The 22,300-nt window shown below is 35.7% G+C and overlaps 7 protein-coding genes across 11 annotated transcripts; 6 read left to right on the top strand and 1 right to left on the bottom strand.

Moving 5' to 3' along the window:
- The first annotated feature begins 3,118 nt into the window (after positions 1-3,118).
- Positions 3,119-4,573, top strand: LOC17876525 (F-box protein At5g50450). The gene is made up of 3 exons (XM_006280740.2): positions 3,119-3,354; positions 3,439-3,601; positions 3,689-4,573. The coding sequence occupies exons 1-3, from the start codon at positions 3,203-3,205 to the stop codon at positions 4,361-4,363; spliced, it is 990 nt and encodes a 329-aa protein (XP_006280802.1). The 5' UTR covers positions 3,119-3,202; the 3' UTR covers positions 4,364-4,573.
- Positions 4,574-4,969: 396 nt separating this feature from the next.
- On the bottom strand, positions 4,970-7,653 carry LOC17876143. Of its 2 annotated transcripts, XM_023788547.1 has the most exons (5): positions 7,375-7,653; positions 6,650-7,272; positions 5,488-5,789; positions 5,337-5,406; positions 4,970-5,207 (listed from the first exon to the last, which is right to left on the bottom strand). In XM_023788547.1, exons 1-2 carry the CDS (start codon positions 7,560-7,562, stop codon positions 7,227-7,229), a joined length of 234 nt encoding a protein of 77 aa, XP_023644315.1. In that variant the 5' UTR covers positions 7,563-7,653; the 3' UTR covers positions 4,970-5,207; positions 5,337-5,406; positions 5,488-5,789; positions 6,650-7,226. The 2 variants fall into 2 exon arrangements, with proteins under 2 accessions (XP_023644315.1, XP_006282381.1); XM_006282319.2 differs by having other exon boundaries at positions 5,337-5,789.
- A 1,194-nt stretch (positions 7,654-8,847) lies between these two features.
- Positions 8,848-10,351, top strand: LOC17876767 (membrin-12). Of its 2 annotated transcripts, XM_006279635.2 has the most exons (4): positions 8,848-8,960; positions 9,254-9,545; positions 9,654-9,924; positions 10,034-10,351. In XM_006279635.2, exons 2-4 carry the CDS (start codon positions 9,319-9,321, stop codon positions 10,193-10,195), a joined length of 660 nt encoding a protein of 219 aa, XP_006279697.1. In that variant the 5' UTR covers positions 8,848-8,960; positions 9,254-9,318; the 3' UTR covers positions 10,196-10,351. The 2 variants fall into 2 exon arrangements, with proteins under 2 accessions (XP_006279697.1, XP_023642065.1); XM_023786297.1 differs by lacking the exon at positions 8,848-8,960 and having other exon boundaries at positions 8,970-9,545.
- Positions 10,352-10,703: 352 nt separating this feature from the next.
- On the top strand, positions 10,704-13,851 carry LOC17875442 (probable ubiquitin-conjugating enzyme E2 33). Of its 2 annotated transcripts, XM_006280951.2 has the most exons (10): positions 10,707-10,907; positions 11,653-11,745; positions 11,940-11,994; positions 12,392-12,430; positions 12,523-12,586; positions 12,682-12,743; positions 12,831-12,870; positions 12,968-12,995; positions 13,179-13,270; positions 13,386-13,851. In XM_006280951.2, exons 2-10 carry the CDS (start codon positions 11,689-11,691, stop codon positions 13,669-13,671), a joined length of 723 nt encoding a protein of 240 aa, XP_006281013.1. In that variant the 5' UTR covers positions 10,707-10,907; positions 11,653-11,688; the 3' UTR covers positions 13,672-13,851. The 2 variants fall into 2 exon arrangements, with proteins under 2 accessions (XP_023637252.1, XP_006281013.1); XM_023781484.1 differs by having other exon boundaries at positions 10,704-10,907; positions 12,682-12,870.
- A 195-nt stretch (positions 13,852-14,046) lies between these two features.
- On the top strand, positions 14,047-16,706 carry LOC17876462 (O-fucosyltransferase 36). Its single transcript, XM_006280185.2, has 3 exons — positions 14,047-15,545; positions 15,799-16,048; positions 16,297-16,706. The coding sequence occupies exons 1-3, from the start codon at positions 14,266-14,268 to the stop codon at positions 16,471-16,473; spliced, it is 1,707 nt and encodes a 568-aa protein (XP_006280247.1). The 5' UTR covers positions 14,047-14,265; the 3' UTR covers positions 16,474-16,706.
- Positions 16,707-17,145: 439 nt separating this feature from the next.
- Positions 17,146-18,876, top strand: LOC17875708. Its single transcript, XM_006280921.2, has 5 exons — positions 17,146-17,523; positions 17,617-17,859; positions 17,989-18,067; positions 18,354-18,432; positions 18,521-18,876. The coding sequence occupies exons 1-5, from the start codon at positions 17,218-17,220 to the stop codon at positions 18,582-18,584; spliced, it is 771 nt and encodes a 256-aa protein (XP_006280983.1). The 5' UTR covers positions 17,146-17,217; the 3' UTR covers positions 18,585-18,876.
- A 271-nt stretch (positions 18,877-19,147) lies between these two features.
- On the top strand, positions 19,148-22,176 carry LOC17875221 (probable inactive purple acid phosphatase 27). Of its 2 annotated transcripts, XM_023781232.1 has the most exons (10): positions 19,148-19,512; positions 19,618-19,709; positions 19,804-19,870; positions 19,961-20,080; positions 20,162-20,254; positions 20,380-20,509; positions 20,591-20,672; positions 20,769-20,901; positions 20,991-21,196; positions 21,277-22,176. In XM_023781232.1, the coding sequence occupies exons 1-10, from the start codon at positions 19,333-19,335 to the stop codon at positions 22,016-22,018; spliced, it is 1,845 nt and encodes a 614-aa protein (XP_023637000.1). In that variant the 5' UTR covers positions 19,148-19,332; the 3' UTR covers positions 22,019-22,176. The 2 variants fall into 2 exon arrangements, with proteins under 2 accessions (XP_023637000.1, XP_023637001.1); XM_023781233.1 differs by lacking the exon at positions 19,148-19,512 and having other exon boundaries at positions 19,640-19,709; positions 19,827-19,870.
- The last annotated feature ends 124 nt before the right edge of the window (positions 22,177-22,300 follow it).

The following is a 22,300-nucleotide window of genomic DNA, read 5'->3' as shown; positions in this document are numbered from 1 at the left end:
AAGATGATGATGGCATGCAAATGGTACAGTTGTGGGAACAAAATGCGACACTCATTATCAACCAAACTCGTCGACCCCTCCAAAAATAAATAAAGAGATGAGTAATATTTTTCATCTTTATATTTTATTTCTCAAAGGAACTAAATTATGTTATCTTTATTTATTTTATAGTTTTGGTTATTTTAGTTTTGGGTTTGTCTGGTTTCTGGTGGTGGTGAAAAGGATGAGTGTTCCACCAACTCCAATCTTGATCCTTCAAAATCTTATCCACATGCAATCCATAAAACCTTCTATTTTCATATCAATCAATTTTTTGTTACAATAAATATCTTCAAATAAAATATCTCTTTTTATATATGTTTTTTTACAAATAATATTGTAATCGTTTTCTTGTGTTTATCAATGGACCTACAAAAAGATTTATAAAGTATCTTACTTAGATGATTGGGTAACTTGTATTGCAAAACTCTTTTCTCCACCCTTCTTGTCTCTCAACTTGGACTATGCGTGTTCTTATTGGGGATGCATGCTTTGGTGCATCTAGATAAGGATGATGTTTCCATTTAATACACACCAAACAATACATATCTATAAATTGTGACATTTATCAATTTTAGTAAATGTTGGTAATCCCATACTTACTTAGAAATACTAACATAAACCAACATAATTGGTTTTCTCGCAATCACCCGCAAACATAAACATTTTACAAAATCGTGTGTTGTTTTTATTTGAGAGTCAAAATCAAGTTACATAATCAAGGTTAAGTTTAGCTGATATGCTATATTTAGCATTCTAAACTTGATGTCCTAATCCACTGATTTAACTAAGCAACCGACTATTTTGCACCCTGACTAACTTATATGTATATCCCACCAAAGAGAAACTTTGACTAATCTATTCACACAAGTTGATAAGAAATAATATATACATATATATCAAATATTCTTATATATGAAGAGATAATAACGTTATAAGTGAAAGGTTTATATTGGTTTCTTAGTCTACCACCCATATGTAATGATTAGGGTTCCCTTTTCTACAAGTTCACTCCAAAAAGAAAATATCAAAATGGAAACGTGTTTAGTAACTTTGCTTACAATTAAACGATGGCCAACCAATATATGTGTTCGTATGTGACGGCCACATGATTTTTATTTTGTTGTTGTTTGTGTTCCGTACTAATGTGTCCCTCTTCAACTTTGCTTTTTGATATATTTCTTTCTAAAGCCATGTAAGATTTTGACCAAAGTCAATCACATATATAACATAACACTCTACCTTTAATTTTTTAATAAACCGTTATTAGGGAACATGGTCGCATCCACACGAGATCATTGCATCGGTCGTTTAAGGTTCTTATTAGTGTAGCTTTGCGATTTTGATAGTGTGATAAGATGAACGAATCGTGGTTGCTCGATAAACATACTACGAAACAATACAGTTTATTAGATTTGAATCCGTGAGATATTGGCGAACAATTTTTAAAATAATTATTAGAAAAATGTATAGTGTATATTTTTTTAAATAGTATGTTTTGATTAATATTTACATTCCATAATTTTAGATGAATTGTATTTTTTGTATTTAGTACCGGTTATAATTGACGTAACATCTCTCGTTAACTTGTTTGATATCAAACTAAAATATTTTGCGTATCTTAGTAGACCAATCCGTAAAAATCTATATAATCATATTTATGTAAACTCTAATTTTTTTCAGATCATGATCCGAAAATTTTTAGTTTTTTTGGCAAATTAAAAGTATCCAGAATATTTAAGTTATAGATACTAATTTTTTAATAATTATTCAAAGTATGGTTTTGGTACTAAATTAAAGTATAATTATATTATAAATAAAAACTTCAAATTTTGATATTTATATAAATGATAAAGGTATAGTTATGTAAATCTTTTTTAAAAAGCTACTTTCACAAATGTATGTTCAAATTAATTATAAAGAGATCTGTAATATGTTGTTAGCAGTTGATTAAATATATCTATTGTTAGTAAATTCTTCAAAATGCATCTACCTATCTTAGGAACTAAAACGAGCAAATATTGGTCTGAACTTATTTTTTATGAAGTAAAAAAGATTTTCTACTCGGTGGTGGCTACGACAATTACGAAACAAACATGACTTACATCTAGTTTTAGAAAATGACTAAACATACTATATTATTTATCAATATAGTACTTTTTACAAGATTCATAGTGTTTTATATCTATCAATAAATATCCAAAACAAAAAGTCATGACAAAATAAATATCAAGAATAAATATCCAAAAATAGAGTTGTTTTAATATGGAAAATGAGTTGTCTTCCAAAACAAAGGTTATTTATTCAAAAATAAATTCAAATATATGGTTTGTTTTTAGAAAACAATCTCATCAAAATTCATGTTTATCTCTATCATCTGTTACTTAATATATTTTTTTAATAGTAAATCATATTTAAATTTAATATTAAAGTAATATTTTTTTTAAATTGAGAACAAATTAATTTGTGTACGATATGATAAAATTCATTAATGTTTTATTTAACAATTCAATATACTTTTATCTATTTTTACAAACTTGTTAAATTATCTAATTTTTTTTAAAAAATCGTCATATTTGTTAATTTATTTATTGTAATATATTTTCAATCAATTGTTTAATTTAGTCAATGTACAAAATTTTATCTTAATCACCATGATTACTGGCTATAATATCTCTGTTTTCAAACTAGGCCATGATGGCGAAAATCTATTTGAATATCTTTTAGTTTTGGCTCAATCTCTAATATGCTAACAAGTTATATATAAAAAAAAGTGAATACAATGGTTAATCAATACGAGTGTAATTAGTCAAATCTCATGGAGGTTAAAAGCAACTAAAGACTAAAAAATTAAAATTAAATGCAAAATTGACTAGAATTATGTTAATTTTACACTGTTACCCCTTTAGCCTTTGAGGTCTTTGACCATAATTATTTTCAGATTTGTGATTTTATAAAAAGAGAATAAAGGGAACGAGAAAGAAAGAGCCACGAGGTTCTTTTTTTTTTTGTATATGAAAAAGCCAAAAAACAGTTTCTTAATCACGAGTGTGTGTGTGTGTAAACAAACCTGTGTGCCTATAAAAGCACACACCATCTCCTTCCTCCCCTGCCTCTCTTTTAATTCTCTCTCAAATCTCACAAAAAAAAATCATCTTCTTCAATGGAGACGACGCATCTCAACAAGAAACAGAGGTTAGAGAAGAACCAGAACTGCCATTTCGATGACTTACCTGATGATCTCATCATCTCTATCCTCTGTAACCTCGCTTCCTCCGCTTCTTCTCCTTCCGATTTCCTCACCGTTCTCTCCACGTATGTCTCTTTTACACGTATCCATCTCCATCTCAATCTCCTCCTTCACACTAATTTATTTTTATTTTTTTTGTCGTTGCACAGATGCAAGAGATTGAATCGGTTAGCGCTAAATCCTCTGGTTTTATCAAAAGCCGGTACTCGTACCGTAGCAGTCACGGCGGAGAACTGGTCTGATTCTTCTCAAAGATTTCTCAAACTCTGCTCTAATGCCGGAAGCGCCGACGCTTGTTACGCTCTCGGAATGGTTCGTTTCCCTTAAAAAAAAAACCTCGAAATCTCCGTTTCTTGTGAAAATCTAATTTCGATTTTTTTATTTTTTTAAAATCTTCAGATCCGATTTTACTGTCTTGAAAAGAAGAGAAACGGAGCGGCGCTATTAGCAAAAGCAGCGATTCGATCACACGCGCCGGCGCTTTACGCGTTAGGTGTGATTCAGTTCAACGGAAGCGGCGGTTCAAAATCCGATAAGAATCTAAGAGCAGGCGTCGCTCTCTGCTCTCGTTCCGCTTCCATAGGCTACATCGATGCCCTCCGTGAGCTCGGTCACTGTCTCCAAGACGGTTACGGTTGTCCACGTAACGTCACCGAAGGTCGTCGGTATTTGATCCAAGCAAACGCGCGTGAAGTCGCTTGTACTCTACGCTCTTTCCTCTCAATCAAGGAGGGGGAGATGACCTTTCCGGTTAAAGAGATTCATCCGGTAAACCGGTTTTTGAAAGATTGGTTTGGTCCGGGTGGGGTGAAGTTATCGGAGGGGTTAACGATGTGTTCGCACGACGGTTGCGGGAGGCCGGAGACTCGGGCGAATGAGTTTCGGAGGTGTTCTGTTTGCGGGACGGTGAATTATTGCTCGCGTGGATGTCAAGCGTTGGATTGGAGAGTGAAGCATAAGGTTGATTGTACTCGGTTGACTGATCTGTGGCTTGCACAGGTGGCGGCGGAGATCGGCGAAGAGTTACCACCGGAGTATAATGAAGATGTTGAGAATATTTTTGCGCAGCGGTAACGGTTTCTATTCTAACGCTAAAATGCCAATAGTCTCTCTTTGACCGTTGAGTTTTTTTCTTTTTCCTTTTTTCTTTTTTGGGATTATTAATTGATTATCGTTTTTTTTTAATGTTTTGTTTTTTAATTAATTAGTTTTCGGCTAATGACGTTTCTTAATTCTCTAATACTGACTTGACATGTTACTATTAAAATGATAGTTTTATTTGTATATTTGTGAGAAATGCATTAAGCCGATGAACATAGAAAAATAACCTTCTTATACAATATAAATCCGGAAAAGAAACAAAAACAAAAAACAAAGTTATTTTGTGGTAAAGCATAATAAATTTCATAATTCGTACGTAAGATCCACATAGAGATCCAAACTCCAAAAGATGCTAATTGTTTTTTTTTTTTTTTTTTGATAATTTCATTTACACAAAAAGTAACAATAAGACAAGAGAGTTTCAAGGCTTTTTAAAATGGCACGAGAAAGCAATGAAGGCTAGGCATTTTGCGTATTTGAACCATAACATATTTTAGATTGGCCGAATCGAAAACGAATTCAAAAGGAATGTAAACAAAAAGTAGAATTCGTAAATTAACTTTAAGCATAAGTACCAAGTAGTGTTAATTTGCACCAACCATTAAATCATAAGAAAATTAATGTCTTAAGAGTAGAACACAACAACAAAGGCTAAAACTATCTTCTTGTTCATGTCTTGGTCCATTCTCTTCATCAACTTATTCAATCATCAGGCTGCTGCGGTAATGGCTTCAACAATCTTCCTTTTGTTTGAAATATGCTGCTCCATCCTTTTAGCTTTTTCGGATAATCTCATCTCACTTGGAACCAGATACATCTTAATTGAGAATAACATGAATGTGGAAAAAAAAGATTAACATATATTAGTTTAAGACCAATGAATGAGAAATGTATAATACTACTATATTGATCATATATATACAAGCAAGTGAGAGGATATGCTTACGTTCACTTTATGGTCTTTAGACTCGAGATGGGCACTGAACTCTTCAAAGCTTTGGCAAGCAAATTTGTGTCTGCATGTTTTGCAAACAAACAAGTCTTCACTGCGCTCTAGTATTCTTCTACTATGCAGAGGATCAGGATTAGAGTCTAACCGCAACGGACTTCTCTAACAAGGATTCCAGTGGAAGAGAGCGCTCGAAGGATCTCATGAGGAATAGCTCTGAGGTCGCCAATGGCAGTGATGGTGAGAGGACCAGAGTAGCCTAAACTCATCAACATCATGTCTATTCTCGGACCGATCTGACAAGCATCATAACCATCGGGTATGGGACACCTGTTGATGTCCTAAAACACCTTCGTTGCAGATGACACGTACTCAGGCGCCGCCTTCTTTTTCATCATCCTTTGTTTGTTATGAGCCGACGCGTAGAGGAAATCTCGATCCTTTAATTAGCTGCAGTCGAATAGGATTTTAGTTTTCAGTGCTCTAGAATTTGAATATTAAGATTAAGATTTTAATCTCTCTCTCAAATCTCTTAAAGGTAAACCACACCTTGGCTAATCTTTATATATTGAGCTAATCCTATTTGCATTTAGATATCTCCTAAATACAACTAAACATAATTAATGGTGGGATTCTTAAGGTAAGATTTTGCAAAGAGAATCTTATAAGCTTATTTCAACAAGGATGTTTTAAAATTTTCACACTTATTAAGAAAAAGTAAAGTTTTTATTTATTAATTAATTTATAATTGTTTGTAGGTAGAAAAATAAAATATAAACCATTAACAATATGTCATGTGGAAAAAGGTAAAAAATAAAGTAATCATTTTATTTTTTTAATTTACAAAATCAATTTTTTTGAAACAGAAAAAAATTCCAAAACATCAATCTATTAGAAACGGAGAGAGTAATATGTCGTTTTTTTTTTTCCTTTTTACATTTATGTTTTTATAAAATAATTGGTTATGTGTAGGTTCTTAATTCTTATATAATTTTTTATTTTCCGTTTTATCTTATTTGAGAAATTTTGGTTCTTATTTTTTATTTTATTTTGGGCAAATTTGGAAATCGTTAATTTGTATTATACGTGGAACCATTCGTTATGCTCACAAAAGGATGTCATAATAAGAGGGGAATGGGGATGTCATGATATAGGTGTCACTCACAAGCTCCAATATTGAAGAGTTTGATTATGTGGTTACGTAAATTCTTACTGATCATTTGGTGGGTATGTTGCTGTATATATAAAACGACCTCTTCTTTTACAAGACTTTTAAGTATGAGGATGATGAAGCTAACTGCTTAACAAACCTGATTTTGGATTGCCTGCTTTTGAATATGAAGGAGAGAACCAGTGGATTACTATTCAAATCTTTGATGTTATATGTCCATGTGAAGCCCCATCAGCTAATTGCACTTGCTCTACAATGGTAAATTTGGGAAGAACAAAGACGTATAACGAGAGGTGACAAAGCAAGAACAAGACCAATGCATATAGTTGAAGCCCTTCCTAACTAGATCTACTCTTACAAGCAGGCAACAAGCTAGTTCTGGAAGAGTGCTCAGTCAAGAATTAATAAAAAAAAGAGATACATCAATACATCATATCACAGCTTATATATTCATGTGAACTTAGAAGCAAGTAATTCTAAATGAACTTGAAAGATGGTTTACAAATCTACAAAATCCAATAAACACTCCTTAGAGGTCTAAAAAATGAGCCTTGGACTCAATAGAACACTGTCAAAGTAAGACATAACTTATAGAACAGTAACAGTATCAAACTCTACATTGCAGCATTCACAAACAAGTGTAGGCAATACTATTCTACAACCCAAAAAAAAAGGTAGCACAAGATCTAAGTAAAAAACAAAAATTAGTGATGAATCTATGGTTCTCTTGATGTGATCTGATGTTTCCTACTTGGACCTCTCCTGTTACAAAAATACACAAATCTTGATGTCAAATTACCTCTTAAAATACACAATCTTGTTGTAAAGATTGGAAAATTAGATTGCGTGGGTGTTTTCACTTACTTGTTCTGTATTGGGCTGTAACGACTCCTTGGGATTTTTCGTAAGCTACCTCCAAGAGACTTCTCCTTCATTTCTTTACTTATCTGCAAATCTCTGAGTCCCTCTGTGTGAAACTTGCTACTAAAGAAAGCTAACAAAACAAGAAACAGAGCTACTGAGATCGATCTTGATGGATGGAGTCTCTTCATTTGTTTCTTGAGAAAAACTTTTTGGGTAGAGAGAGATGTGATTAAGTTAAAAAAAGAGAAAGACAAGTTGTAAAGCTTGTTTGCTTTGAAGGATATGTATTGTCTCTATGACTTTTTGAGATCTGATCACGTGAACTAAGTTTATTTTTTCCTTTCTTTCTCCGAATCATTATATCAGATTGTGAGATATTTTATATATATATATATATATATATATATATATCTGAATCAACTAATTTATGGAACATTCACTGATGCTGAGTGTCCTCACTTTCACACAAGCACATGTAGACACGTTTACTTGTGTGTGTATTACCAATATTAGTAAGAAGTAGTACAACTTCATGGAACAGCTGTGTTTTGTCTCTTTGCTTAATTGCTTATTTGCTAAGGTATCATCAACGTTACTTTTTATTTCTCTTTTGGTTTCTACTACCAAAGCTCTTTGCAGAGAGAAAAGACAATCAAAATATATGGGAAAACAAAGTATCATTCATACTGTATATCAGAGTTTAAGATTCAGTAAAGAAATTTTGATCAAATGTAAGATCTACAGTAGTTCTTGATCTAACATTTTGAAGATATACATTTTGGTACAAATTGATTTCTAAAAATATATACAATTTTATAATATTTTTACGTAGAAAAAAACTATTTAAATCGCAAATTTCTTACAATTATATTTTGCATAACCAAAAAATACAAAACAATTACTTGGAGTAAAAATTAATATGCAATATAAATATTTTATATATTCTAAATTTCATGGTCATATTATATGACTCATATACATAAAAAGAATTTAAAAAATTTTAAAGTACTTTTCGGCGCGAAAATTTTAATTAACAGAAAAAATTATCAAAAAAAAATTATATAGAATTTCTTTTTTTTTATTTGTAAAGTAAAAAACTATATATACTTTTTCATATCACTTTTTGAGAGATATACACATTTTTAAAAATCGTATTTAAGCTAAATCTTGGTGGAATATGTAATTAACTTATTAAAAAAAAAGTAAATCTGTATAACCTGGAAAGTGGAAACGCATATATCTTAAATTAAACCCCAAATTGTTAAATATGGACAGTTTGTCAAGTCAAATCTTTGACCATGATGCCCATATCTCCCAAAGGGTCCAATTTAACAATCTTCATAATTAAAGTAAACCGGGATCGACATAAAGTATACAGAACCGACCAAGTCCCCGTTCCGTGTTCCCAATTTGGTTCGGTTTAAGTAAACCAGTCCTTCCTGTTTCGTCTCTATGTTCCCTGCTCCGCGTCGAAACTCGAAACCACAGAGATAAATCTCTCCAGGTGCTGTGATCTATTCCCCTTGGATCTGGGTCTTACCTAGTCACGAATCATTCTGCTTTGATTTACTTCGTTATCCAAACCGGTACGTGGAATGAGTTTCTTTAGCTTTTCATATATTTATCTCAATACGATTCTTTAGAATTTGTTGGTTTCTTCATTCGTTGATGGAATCAAAATGAGTTTTCGAGTGGATGATGTATTTATTATGGGAATTTCTAGGATTTTGATCGAATTTTCTGGTTTGGTGTCGAATGATTTGTCTTGATTTGGAAATTTTGATTGGATGGGTTTAAGCAGATCTTGTTGAAATGTGCTTTTGATTCTAAGTTTTACTTTGATCTTTGCATTACTTGATAAACTGGTTTAAGTTTTCAGAATTTGTAAATTCAGCAAGGAGAAGATTTGTGGTTTGTTGGTTTCTTTGTTGTGGTGGTTGTATAATGGCGTCTGGGACAATGGGAGGGTTGTCTGAGGTGTATAGTAGTGCCAAAAGGATTCTACTGAGGGCTCGCGATGGAATCGAGAAGTTGGAGAGGTTCGAGTCTGATCCTACCGATCTCGCCTCCTCCCTGAAACGAGATATCACTGAGGTTAAATCTCTCTGCTCCAATATGGATAGTCTGTGGCGCTCGGTCCCTGTTAAATCGCAGCGCGATCTTTGGAGAAGGTGAGGAATCCATTCTTGAGTCTAAGTTTACACACATTATATCATAGATCGACAAAATGGCTTAATGATCGCTTGAGCATTTGTGCGTTTCTTTTCTTTTTTTTACAGAAAGAGTGAACAAGTTGGAGAAGAGGCTGAGTATTTGAACCAAAGTTTGGAAAAATATATGTGGAGGAATCAGAGGAAGATGTTGGAAGCTAAGGAGAGAGCGGATTTGTTAGGTAGAGGGAGCGGAGAAGGAGCTCACATTTTGCAAATATTTGATGAGGAAACTCAAGCAATGAACTCTGTCAAGAATTCAAAGAGAATGCTCGAAGAGTCTTATTCGAGTGGAGTTGCTATCCTCTCCAAATATGCTGAACAACGGGATCGTTTGAAGGTACTAACTAACTCTAAACCCCTAATCTTAATAATCTACATTAGATTGGCACAAGTCAATGGGAATACATTTTTTTCTAACATTGGCTTTTCGAATTCTCACTTCTCAGAGTGCACAGCGTAAGGCTTTGGATGTTCTGAACACCGTAGGGCTCTCCAACTCTGTATTGAGGCTAATCGAGAGGCGCAATCGTGTTGACACCTGGATCAAGTACACCGGTATGATCGCAACTGTTGTCATATTGTATCTCTTCATAAGATGGACGCGTTGAACTGTACAAACTTTGGAATACACATATTGTAGTATGTAGAGAGTTACGTACCATTTCCTTTTTGTTTATGGAATACACAACACATTTGCTGCATCAAGCTGAGATTGTCAAGTAGACTTGTATTGGATAAACATGTACCTTCTTTTTCTCCTGAAACTAAACTTGTGTTTACGTTTACATCATCGGTGATCGGTCAGCCTCTATATAAGGATCTAGCCAGATTAAAAGAGAAGAACCAAACCATGAATTTAAAACATTGGAAACTAAGTCAGCGGTTTTGATTTTATTAGCACCATAAAGCTAGTAAAAAATCCAAAACTCCAATTGATATGACCATTTTTGACATTCTCAAATCGAGAAGGATCCAATTAGTAAAAACGAACCGGGATAGGATAATTTATATACATAACCGACTCAATTGGGATTTTTGTTTGGGTTGGTTCGGTTAAAGTAAAATCCAATAGTATCTCTTTTTGCTGTTTCCTCTCTCCTTCTCTCTGTGCCGCGTCGAAAAAAGATATAAGAAACGAATGATTATTATCAACGAGAAACCCCACAGAGAGAGAATCTCATACAGGTGCTGATCATCGATTCCGATTTTTTTTTCCACAAAATTCATCTGTGGATCTGGTCTTTTCGATTCACGAATTACTTCGTTTGTTCGTCGTCCCAAGCCAAGCTTTGATCACATACACACAACTCCATCGAATTGGTACGCACGCGCGGATGAGTTGATTTCTTTTTTTGCTTGTTCTTAAATTTTGCGATTTCTTTCGATTTTTTTGATGGTTTCTTCATTTATCTACTCGATTGAATTGAATCGAAATGATATGGCCGAGTCGAGGTATTATTCTTTGAGATCATTTAGAGATTTTTTTTTTTTCGAATTTTGGGGGATTTGATCGGTTTTTTTTGTTCATATTCGAGTGATTTGTGTTTCTTCTCAAGTTTATTTTCACGATATCATGGGGTTTAGGCTATTATTTTGTTGAAAGATGCTTGTAATTCAAGTTTTACTTGTTCAACAAATATGTAATCTTGAGATGGTAGTATTAACAGCTAAATTATAAGGCATGGGTATGTATAATTATACAATTTAGATTGTTATTTCGTATTGCAACCTTAAATTGTTGGACTTGACTTAAGAGATCAAGTTCTTGATAATCTGGTTCCCGATTTAAGAATATATAATGTTTAATTACGCCACCTGGATTGGAATACAAGTTGACATGTATAATTCATACAAGAAAAAAGGTTATACATTTTTAGATATGTGATTCGATGTTTATTTCCCCCATGTGATATATTTTTGTCCTTGCTTGTTCATGTCATTTTGCCAAATGGATGACTTATGCAGGATGGTACCCTTGACATGGACTTTATGTTACTGTTATTCGTTTCATACTTAAGGTTGGATTATTTTTCTTGAGTTTACAATTCGATGTTTTGATTAACAGGAACTATACTTAATCGGAACTCCCTGAAGCATTTAAATGGCAGAAAAAGCTTGTATAAAGCGACTTCAAAAGGAATACAGAGCACTTTGCAAGGTATAAATTCTCCTTATGCTTTTCCCACCTTAGTTTTTTTTTTGTCGATCCCTATCATTTTCCCATCAGTTTTGAATAAATCTTATCAAATGTGGTTGCTTTGCTTGTGTGTCATGGTTTTTGGTCTGGATAAGTTTATTTTCATGTATGTTACTCCATGAGTAATATTGACTTGTTATGTTCTGGATTGCTAGGAACCCGTCTCGCATGTTGTTGCTCGTCCATCCCCAAATGACATTCTCGAGTGGCGTAAGTCAAAGCTACTTTCACATTTTATTTTTTTCTTCCCCTTTCTGCTTCTGTTTGTTCTGTTGACGGTTTGGCAATAGGAATGCTTACTTTTGGTAAATATATATGCCTGAGATAAGTTTATTTTGTTGGAAATATTGAAAAGATTACAAATTAAGGCGTTGCTATGGTGACTGAGATAGTATCGATATCATAGTTTCATGATTACTAGTAACATGTAAGGTGAAGAAGACATATTTTCTTTATAAAAACGTAATAGGAAACCTCAAGTTTTGTTTCCTTCTTATTCCCTTACTGAGAAAGTTCATGCTATTCTTTTAGCATTTAGGGTATTTCAATCCTCCCAGAAGTACTACTCCACTGTTTATTTAAATGTTAATTGAGTTTTCTTCTACAGATTATGTTTTGGAAGGCAGTGAGGGAACACCATTTGCAGGTTCAAATCTGCTTTGTTAACATACATGTTAATTGTTATCTTCAACATTCCAATGTAGTACACAATTCTGATATTCTTTTTTACTTCGATAGGAGGATTTTACTATGGGAAGATCAAGTTCCCTCCAGAATATCCTTACAAGCCACCTGGAATTACGTGCGTTCTTTATTTCCTTACAATTCCTTTCTAATATTCTCAATCTCCTATGTTTTAGTCTGGCTTTCTAATGAACCTAGATTCTGTGGCTGCAGAATGACAACACCAAATGGTCGATTTGTGACACAAAAGAAAATCTGCTTGTCTATGAGTGACTGTAAGGACGAACTTCTTTTCCATTCTCTGTTAATTAATTTCGGAGAACTTGTCTGTTATCTAATTAGCTTTACCCCGGCATGTACAGTTCATCCAGAAAGCTGGAATCCAATGTGGTCGGTGTCAAGGTATAAGATCTGATGTACATTTTTAAAGTGTTTTCAAGTTATTAATATAAAGAGAGTAATTGATCCTTATCTGATTAATTCGTTTTCCTGAACGCAGCATACTTACAGGACTTCTCTCATTTATGGTAAGCTCTTTGTAGGTCTAGAACTTTTCTTCTTGCATAACCTCTCAGTTTATCCATTGTTGTACAATTAGATCTTTATTGATTTAACTTAGCTATGTCTTTTGTTAGTGTGATAATGCATCCTCCAATTAATTCGTACATTCATTAATTTTCTTTCTGCATTCCAACCTTTGTGGTATACAGATGGATAACAGCCCTACAACAGGAAGTGTAAACACTAGTGTAGCCGAGAAACAACAGTTGGCAAAGTCATCTCTTGCTTTCAATTGTAAAAAGTAAGGGTTACTCACACCAAAAACTGTAACTGTTTGAGTTTAGTCTCAGAAAATTGATTAGAGAACAATAAAGCTTTACATGTCATTCACTCCTTTTTTTCAACTGTTGTGTCAGTGCAACATTCCGGAAACTATTTCCCGATTATGTAGAGAAGTACAGCCAGCAACAAGTAGCTGAAGAGGAAGCAGCCACTCAACAGACAACACCTAAGGATTCTACACAGACGGAAAATTCGAAAGTCGAATCAGAGAAAAGCGTTGGTCTTAGAAAGGAAGGCATTGAAGAAATGGGATTGAAAGAGAAGAGAAGGAACAAGAAAGAAGCATTACCGGGTTGGATAGTATTGTTGCTAGTATCGATTGTTGGTGTTGTAATGGCTTTGCCTTTGCTTCAAATGTGATTAGAGTCAACATAACATGACTACGAGTCAATCTGGTAAAATTTGTTTACCATGGTCTCTCACTCTCAGTACTAATTAGTGTCTTTTTGTTCTCTCTCCTCTCTTATAAAGAAAACAGATACATCCAGTTTGGTATGGGTTTTGAAATATATAAATATAAATGTAGCTTAATTTGAATTACTCTGTAAAGCAGCAGGAGGCCAAGTGTTCGTTCACCATGTAGCCCAGAAGTTTAGAGACGTAGATGATGGTTTCATTGTGTTTCTCCAACCGGTCGGATCGGTTTTTCTATATATTAAACCGGTTTGACCAATCACCTAACCTCCCTTATTAAATCAAATCCGGTATGACTCGTACCTGAGTTATTCTCCTCCACCCACACTGTCACCATCTCACTGACTCGTTAGTTACAGAAGTAATCATAAATCTTCTTCTTCACGCTCCATCATCTCTTTACTTGTTCTTCTTCAATGTAGTTTAATTTCCCCAGAAATTTTCGTTTTGTTCTTTGAATTATACATCGAATTGTGAATGCGGAACTTTCGATTCTAAGAAACTGAGTAGGTTTCGCGAGCTTAATCTCTCTCTTCGGCGATGGAGCGGAACTCGTCAGACGACGAAGAAGACCACCAGCATTTGATTCCTCAAAACGACACTCGACACCGTCACCGGGAAGATCCAATTTCCTCCACTGCCACAACAACCGGCGGGAGTCCGAGATCGGCGTTTCAGATCGAGGACATTGTGCAGCGAGTTCAACACCGTTGGAAGATCTCGCTCAATAAGCGCTACGTAATTGTTGCCGTCTCTCTAATTATCTCAATCGGTCTTCTCTTCATACTCACTGATCCTCGTGAACTGTTCTCGGCGAATCTCTCGAGTTTTAAGCGGGATCCATTGTCGAATCGTGTCAAGGAGTCTGAGCTCCGTGCTCTGTATCTTCTTCGGCAACAACAGCTCGCGCTTCTCTCTCTTTGGAATGGTACGTTGGTGAATCCTTCCCTGAATCAGTCAGCGAATGCTTCTAGTTTGGAATCCTCTGTGTTGTTTGAGGATGTGAAATCTGCTGTTTCGAAGCAGATTTCGTTGAATAAAGAGATCCAAGAGGTGCTTCTGTCACCACACAGGACTGCAAATTACTCCGGCGGCACCGAAGTTGATTCGGTGAATTTAGCATACGATAGATGTAGAAAAGTGGATCAGAACTTGTCAGATCGGAGAACTGTAGAGTGGAAGCCGAGATCTGACAAGTTTCTTTTCGCTATATGTCTCTCAGGTCAAATGAGTAACCATTTGATTTGCTTAGAGAAACATATGTTCTTCGCTGCATTGCTGGATCGAGTTTTGGTGATTCCAAGTCCTAAGTTTGATTACCAGTATGATAGAGTGATAGATATAGAGCGGATTAACACTTGTTTGGGAAGAAATGTTGTTGTTTCTTTTGATCAGTTTAAGGAAAAGGCAAAAAAGAATCATTTCCGCATTGATCGGTTCATATGTTACTTCTCATCACCACAGCTTTGTTATGTGGATGAGGAGCATATTAAGAAGCTGAAAGGTTTGGGGATTTCCATTGATGGGAAGCTTGAGGCTCCTTGGAGTGAAGATATAAAGAAGCCGAGCAAGAGAACTGTGCAAGACGTACAGACAAAGTTCAAGTCTGATGATGATGTGATCGCCATCGGGGATGTCTTCTATGCTGATATGGAGCAGGATTGGGTGATGCAGCCTGGTGGACCTATTAACCACAAGTGCAAGACACTGATCGAACCCAGTAAGCTGATTTTGTTGACCGCACAGAGATTCATCCAGACCTTCTTGGGAAAGAATTTCATCGCACTCCATTTCCGCAGACATGGTTTCCTCAAATTTTGGTATGTCTTTTTCATCTTGCTTTCTAGGATACATTACCCTGGATTTTATAGTATAGCTCGTATTCCATTTATTATGATTATCAAAACAACATTCAGTTGTGAATCGATCCCGTTAGTATATGACGTTCACATCATGTAGGCACTGCACCTTAGTGGAAAGATAGTTGTACTGAGATTGATGTTCTAAAGACTAGACTAGGGACCGGATAAGACTTTTAGTTTTCTGACAATGGAGATATTTTTTTCATGTCAGCAACGCAAAATCTCCAAGTTGCTTCTATCCAATTCCACAAGCGGCAGAGTGCATCGCTCGGATAGTGGAAAGATCCAATGGTGCAGTCATCTATCTTTCAACAGATGCTGCAGAGAGTGAAACAAGTCTGCTTCAGTCACTTGTTGTGGTAGATGGAAAAATTGTGCCTCTTGTAAAACGCCCACCGCGAAATTCAGCTGAAAAATGGGATGCATTGTTATATCGGCATGGTATAGAGGATGACTCCCAGGTAAGAATCTCACTCCTCCGTAAGCCTTATTTCACTTTGTTTATAATTGAAACCAATAAAACTTGTTTGCCTTTCCCTGGCTCTGTGCGGTTTGCATTTGGTTGTTCGTCAACATGAATGTGGATTTATGAATCGTGTAGCAGAATCAAAATCCTAATTGCATTTTTAATTACTTTTAATGTCATGGCCTGATTTATCAAACTAGGTATGGGATAAACTGTGTATAATAATCTTCATGGAATGTGCAGGTGGATGCAATGCTTGATAAAACGATATGCGCCATGTCAAGCGTATTCATTGGAGCATCTGGATCAACTTTCACAGAGGATATCTTAAGGCTAAGGAAAGATTGGGGAACGTCCTCTATGTGTGACGAGTACCTCTGCCGAGGAGAAGAGCCAAACTTTATAGCAGAAGATGAATAAGTAAGCACAATCTTCTTACCATATTGAATTGTTCCCACTGGTTTCTTCTTCTAGTTGAATTGTATAGTGTAATTATAGAAAGAAGAAAATCCAATTTTGGATACTTTTTCAATTCATTTATTTGTGAATCACTTACAAGAGCCTCAGTTTCTTACAACAAATAGTCTGTAGATTTGTTGCACAAAGATTGTCGATTGCTTTACGTGAGATGGTTTCGTTTATCATTGTTTTTAGATTTGGTGTGTGCTTGTTATATCCTACATACACTTCATTATGCTTTATTTTAGTCATTGCAGTTTTAACATAGAAAGTACATTTTTCATTGTTAATGACAGTAAGGGTAAACAAGATTCAATTTGGAATTTTGGGGAAAAAATTATATTTCCTTGATACAATTGTAAAAATATACTGTAAAACACATTTAAAGTAAACCATATACTAATAATCTGTAATAAAATTAGTAACAACTTGTAATAAAATTCAGAAAGAATAAATAAATGACGGTTAAGACAGCTATAACCTTCAATTAATTGCAATTTTTTTATAAAGTCGATTAGTGAAAAAAATCTGGTTTTTGTAGAGCGAAAAGAGGAAATATTGAGTAGAGACAATTCGTACTTTATCTATTTTGTACAACAACAGCAACAAACTTAGAACTAAAAGTACTTTATTTAAAGATAACTATTTTTGCGACCATTGCTGTCTAAACACACACGCACACAACCAAAACAGAAGAAGAAAAAAATGTCGAGTGACGAAACCCTAGAAGATGCAAAGAAGCAACAGTTATTGGAATCGGATGACAAACTCTCGAACGCGAACCAGAGAGCAGAGCCATCTCAGGAATGGGAGACAATGGCTCGAGCTTGGGTGTCAGCTTTCCCCGACGCTAAAGCCGTCGTTAGCGCCGGCGAAGTCGAGACTTGGATCGGCACAAACTTAGATTCCTTACCGGCGGATCTCCGTCACATGCCTCGTTCTGAGCTCGTAGATCGTCTCCTCTCAATCCAACATTACATGAGACCAACACCATCATCAGATCAGAACGAGGTAACGTCACTTTCATTCTTGATCAAGACTATTTATTTTCTTGGGAAATTTTGTTTTCGAATTTGATTTGATTTTGTTAATGATATATAACAGCAAAATGTGGAAACAGATCAACAACATCCAGCTCGATTTCAGAGGACGGATCAGTGGTTACCTGTGTATTCGTGGTTAGAGTCTTTGGATAATGGAGAGTTGGTTAAATCTAAGGATATATCTGAATGGCTTGATGCTAATCCTGAGGTTAAACAAGAGCTTTCTTCTAGGCATTCTCGTTATCATTTGACTCATTATGTCAAGAAATGTCATCTCAAGATTCTTAAAAGGAAGGAGAAGAAGGTTTAGCTACTTTTTTGTTGTTGTTGTTCCAAGTCTATTGCTTTTGGTCACTTTCTTGATTTTGATTTGCATTGTCGAATGAATCCGTTTTAGGTTGATATTAACTTATTTTGTTGGCATTTGGATTAGGGATTAATCCGGCTGAGCAGAGCAACTGCCATGGAAGTTCACAAAGAATTTGGCGAGAAACACCCTTCTTCACTTTCCGGTAATGCTATTTCCTCTTGATATAAGTGCCTTAAGTACCACAATTCAGAACTTTCTGTTGAAAATAATGTTAGCTGGAGTACCATTCCATAGTGTAATTGACATTTAGTGACACTCTTTGTATGCTAGAGATTTAGCTCATTGTGGAACCATGAAGTTAAATAACATTTATGTGTATTTCCATGTTTAAACGAATGTGTCCTAATGTATCCTTTATGATTGTCTACATTTAAATGGACATGGTAGTGCTGTAATGTTGTTCTGAATCTTGTGTGCAAATTGTTTAGCTGACCCAATGAGCAACATTCCGAAAGACAGTGACCTCTACCGCACAAAACAGAAAGAAGCTAAGCGCAGATTTGAGATGTAAGTCTGAATTTTCCAAAAATCACTTATAAAGATATCAGAAACTTATATATTCTTATTAAGCATGTTCCTTGACAAAAATTTCCAGCTTGGTAGAGCTCGAGAAGAGACTGGCACCGCATTTTTCAAAGCCTCGGATAGCAAACAGATGAACAATCAGCCTAGCTTATCTACCAGATGCTGCTGGCCTTTTGGATTACCTTTGTAAGTATATGTTCTCTGCTTTGGTGCTGTTTGTGAAATTGTACGGTCATGTAGCTGTATCCAAATATAGATGGAGTCTAGTGTGGTGGTGTAACTTCAACTTGTAATCTTTTCCAATGTGAACAATAATAGCATATCAAAGAAACCAAATCCAGTGTAGAGAATGAGAGAGCGGGAGAGATACTCTTCATGAGAAGTAATGTTTTTTTCTTCATATATGGAATATTACACACAGCCTAAGAATATTCTGTTTAAAGGAAAGGCAAAAAACATGCCAAACGAAATGAAGAGCAATATGAGAAGGATAAAAATAGAGAGATGCCTTCACTATATTCTACAAAATGAAATTAAATTAAAACAAGTATTGATGTAAAAAAAAAAAAAAGAATGAAACAAAATAATCCAATTGTTCGATAAAGACAAGTGTTACGACATTATGTGCTCACTCTATTACAATTAGGGATTTTAGTTTTACAAGTAAAAAATCAGACAACTTCTCTTTGTTCTGTCTTCTTAAAAAAGAAGACTTTTGTTCTCTGTCTTTTCCTCCCAAACGCCTCGATGGAGGGAGAAAGAAGATAAATAAATAAAATATTTGATCAAAAACCCAGAATCTTGAAAATCGTAGATAATACGATTGCAAAGATTTAATCTTGAACAAAACCAAAGTAAGAGAACGATATAAAGCTCGCAACGATGGTTAGGGATTTATTGGCGCTTCTTTGCTTCATCGTACAGGTGGCTTCGAGCTTGTGCTCAAGTCACGAAAGTGGACGTGGAGATCAAGCTCTGTCTCAAATTGATATTTACAGCATTAATTTTGCTCTGCATCACTCTGCTTCCATTCACGTCTCTCCTCGTGTTCTTGGTTCACAGGTAAACAAACTTAGATATGTTCCTTGGTCTCTTTGCTGTAGACTGTTTAAATCTGTGTGTAATCAAGAAGTCAAGCTCTGAGATTGATGATGGTTGCTGCTACAGGGTGAGGACACTGAATGGGTAAATGTTGATATTTCAAACCCCGAGCCTTCATCAGACGACTGGGTTGGAGTTTTCTCACCAGCAAAATTTGAGTATGTTCACATTCATCAGCCTCTCTTTATGAAATCATATGTTCGATTGTGCTTAATGTGTTAATAACATGTCTCTGTGTTTCTTTTCTTCTAGTTCATCTTCTTGTGCTCCAACAGATGGCAAAGAGATAGCTCCTTTTATTTGCTCAGCTCCAATCAAGGTTCTTATTACATTCTTGACTGTTGATTTCTCTGCTTTGTCAAGGCTACTTCATTTTCAGTTCAGCTCATTTAGTTTCCTAATTTGATAGTACATGTATGCCAAGTCCAGTCCTGACTACATGAAGACCGGGAGCGCGGTTTTGAAGTTCATGCTTATTAACCAGAGAGCTGATTTCTCCTTTGCACTCTTCACCGGGGGCCTCTCAAATGTCTGTTGAGTATAAAAACCTCTCAAGTTTTTGTTCTGTTTCCAAATGGACTTTGATTGATCTGTTTTACTGCTCTTACAGCCAACACTTGTCGCGGTTTCGAATCATGTATCATTTATCAATCCTAAAGCTCCTGTTTATCCTCGTCTTGCTTTAGGGAAGAATTGGGACGAAGTAAGCTTTCTATAGCCTGAGTCAATATTGACATTTCTTGGAAACCCTGTTTCATCAATGCTTTTACAGCATCAAAGACTCTCAAATGGATAAGTGAACTAAAACATACTATGATTTTGAAATAGATGAGCGTAACATGGACGAGCGGGTACAACATAGATGAGGCGGTTCCGTTTGTGGAATGGAGTCGGAAGGGAGCTCAAAGTAGAAGGTCGCCAGCTGGTACCTTGACTTTTACCAGGAACAGCATGTGTGGTATGTTCACTTTGAGAGTATGAACAACAAATCTATGCACTCTTCTCTTTATGTGGATTTTTACTCTGTGGTTTAACGTAGGTGCTCCTGCTCGTACTGTTGGTTGGCGCGATCCGGGTTTCATTCACACTGCTTTCTTGAAAGATCTTTGGCCAAATCTCAGGTATATACACTGTTTAGAAGCATCAGTTTCCTTTCTTGTTTAAACACAGTTCGGATAACTTTTTTATAACTATTTTTGATCATGCACGACCTCAAGGTACACATACAGGATGGGTCATGAGTTGATGAATGGATCAATAATTTGGAGCAAGAATTTCACGTTCAAGTCTTCTCCTTATCCGGGGCAAGAATCGTTACAACAGATCATAATCTTTGGAGACATGGGGAAGGTAATTTGCTAGTTGTTTTCTATACAAAAGCATTGCCTTTTCTGAAACTTTCCTCTCAAGACTTATGTTTTCGTAATACGAAAATTAAGGGAGAGCGGGATGGGTCAAATGAGTACAATAATTATCAGCCTGGTTCCCTCAACACGACTGACCAACTCATCAAAGGCTTGAAGAACATTGACATTGTTTTCCACATTGGAGATATCGCCTATGCGAATGGTTACATTTCGCAGTGGGATCAGTTCACAGCTCAAGTTGAACCTATAGCTTCTACTGTTCCATACATGATCGCCAGGTTAGCCTGCCTGGCCATATCAGTCTTTGCCATAACGGTTTCCGGATTCTTTGTCCTTATAACTTATGTTTACTCTTCAGTGGAAACCACGAGCGGGATTGGCCAGACTCTGGATCCTTTTATAGTGGTAAAGACTCCGGAGGGGAGTGTGGGGTTCCTGCTGAAACCATGTTTGATTTTCCTGCTGAGAACAAAGCTAAGTTCTGGTACTCTGCGGATTATGGAATGTTTCGGTTCTGTGTAGCGGATACTGAACATGATTGGAGAGAAGGGTCAGAGCAATACCGATTCATAGAGCGTTGTCTTGCTTCTGTAGATAGAAAGACTCAGCCTTGGTTGATTTTTATTGCTCATCGTGTCCTCGGTTATTCCACAAATGATTGGTATGGCCAAGAAGGTTCTTTTGAAGAGCCAATGGGAAGAGAGAGCTTACAGAAGCTGTGGCAAAAGTACAAAGTAGACATTGCGTTTTACGGCCATGTCCATAACTATGAGAGAACCTGCCCCATTTACCAGAGCCAATGTGTAGACAATGAGAAAAGTCACTACTCAGGAACCTTCAAAGGAACTATACACGTGGTTGTTGGTGGTGCAGGGAGTCACTTGTCTTCCTTCAGCTCCCTGACACCTAATTGGAGTATCTTCAGAGACTATGACTACGGGTTTGTGAAGTTGACGGCTTTCAATCACTCTTCGCTTCTCTTTGAGTACAAGAAGAGTAGCAATGGAGCTGTGCATGACTCCTTCACCATCGATCGAGAATACAGAGATATCTTGGCTTGTGTTCGTGATAGCTGCGAGCCAACCACATTAGCTTCATGATCTCTTCAACTGCAAAACCTCAGTTGTAGATGAATGATAACAAGGCATTTTCCAATGACTTTTGATCAGTGTAAATTGGATATGTTTGTTCATGTATTGTTTGGAAACATGCAAATAAACTTATAGTAGAAATTAAAGAAGATGAGGTTGTGATGGTTTCTTGCTCATCTCTTGAGTAACATTAGAGAACTACATAAATACAAAGATGCTATTTTAGATCTGGTAAAGTACAAAACGACGTCGTTTCATAACTACCTGCTTCTTTCCTCAAAGTCTTAACAA

This window comes from Capsella rubella, unplaced genomic scaffold (assembly GCF_000375325.1).
Source record: "Capsella rubella cultivar Monte Gargano unplaced genomic scaffold, Caprub1_0 scaffold_8, whole genome shotgun sequence".
Lineage (NCBI taxonomy): Eukaryota > Viridiplantae > Streptophyta > Magnoliopsida > Brassicales > Brassicaceae > Capsella > Capsella rubella.
This window is presented reverse-complemented; position numbering and strand designations above follow the sequence as displayed.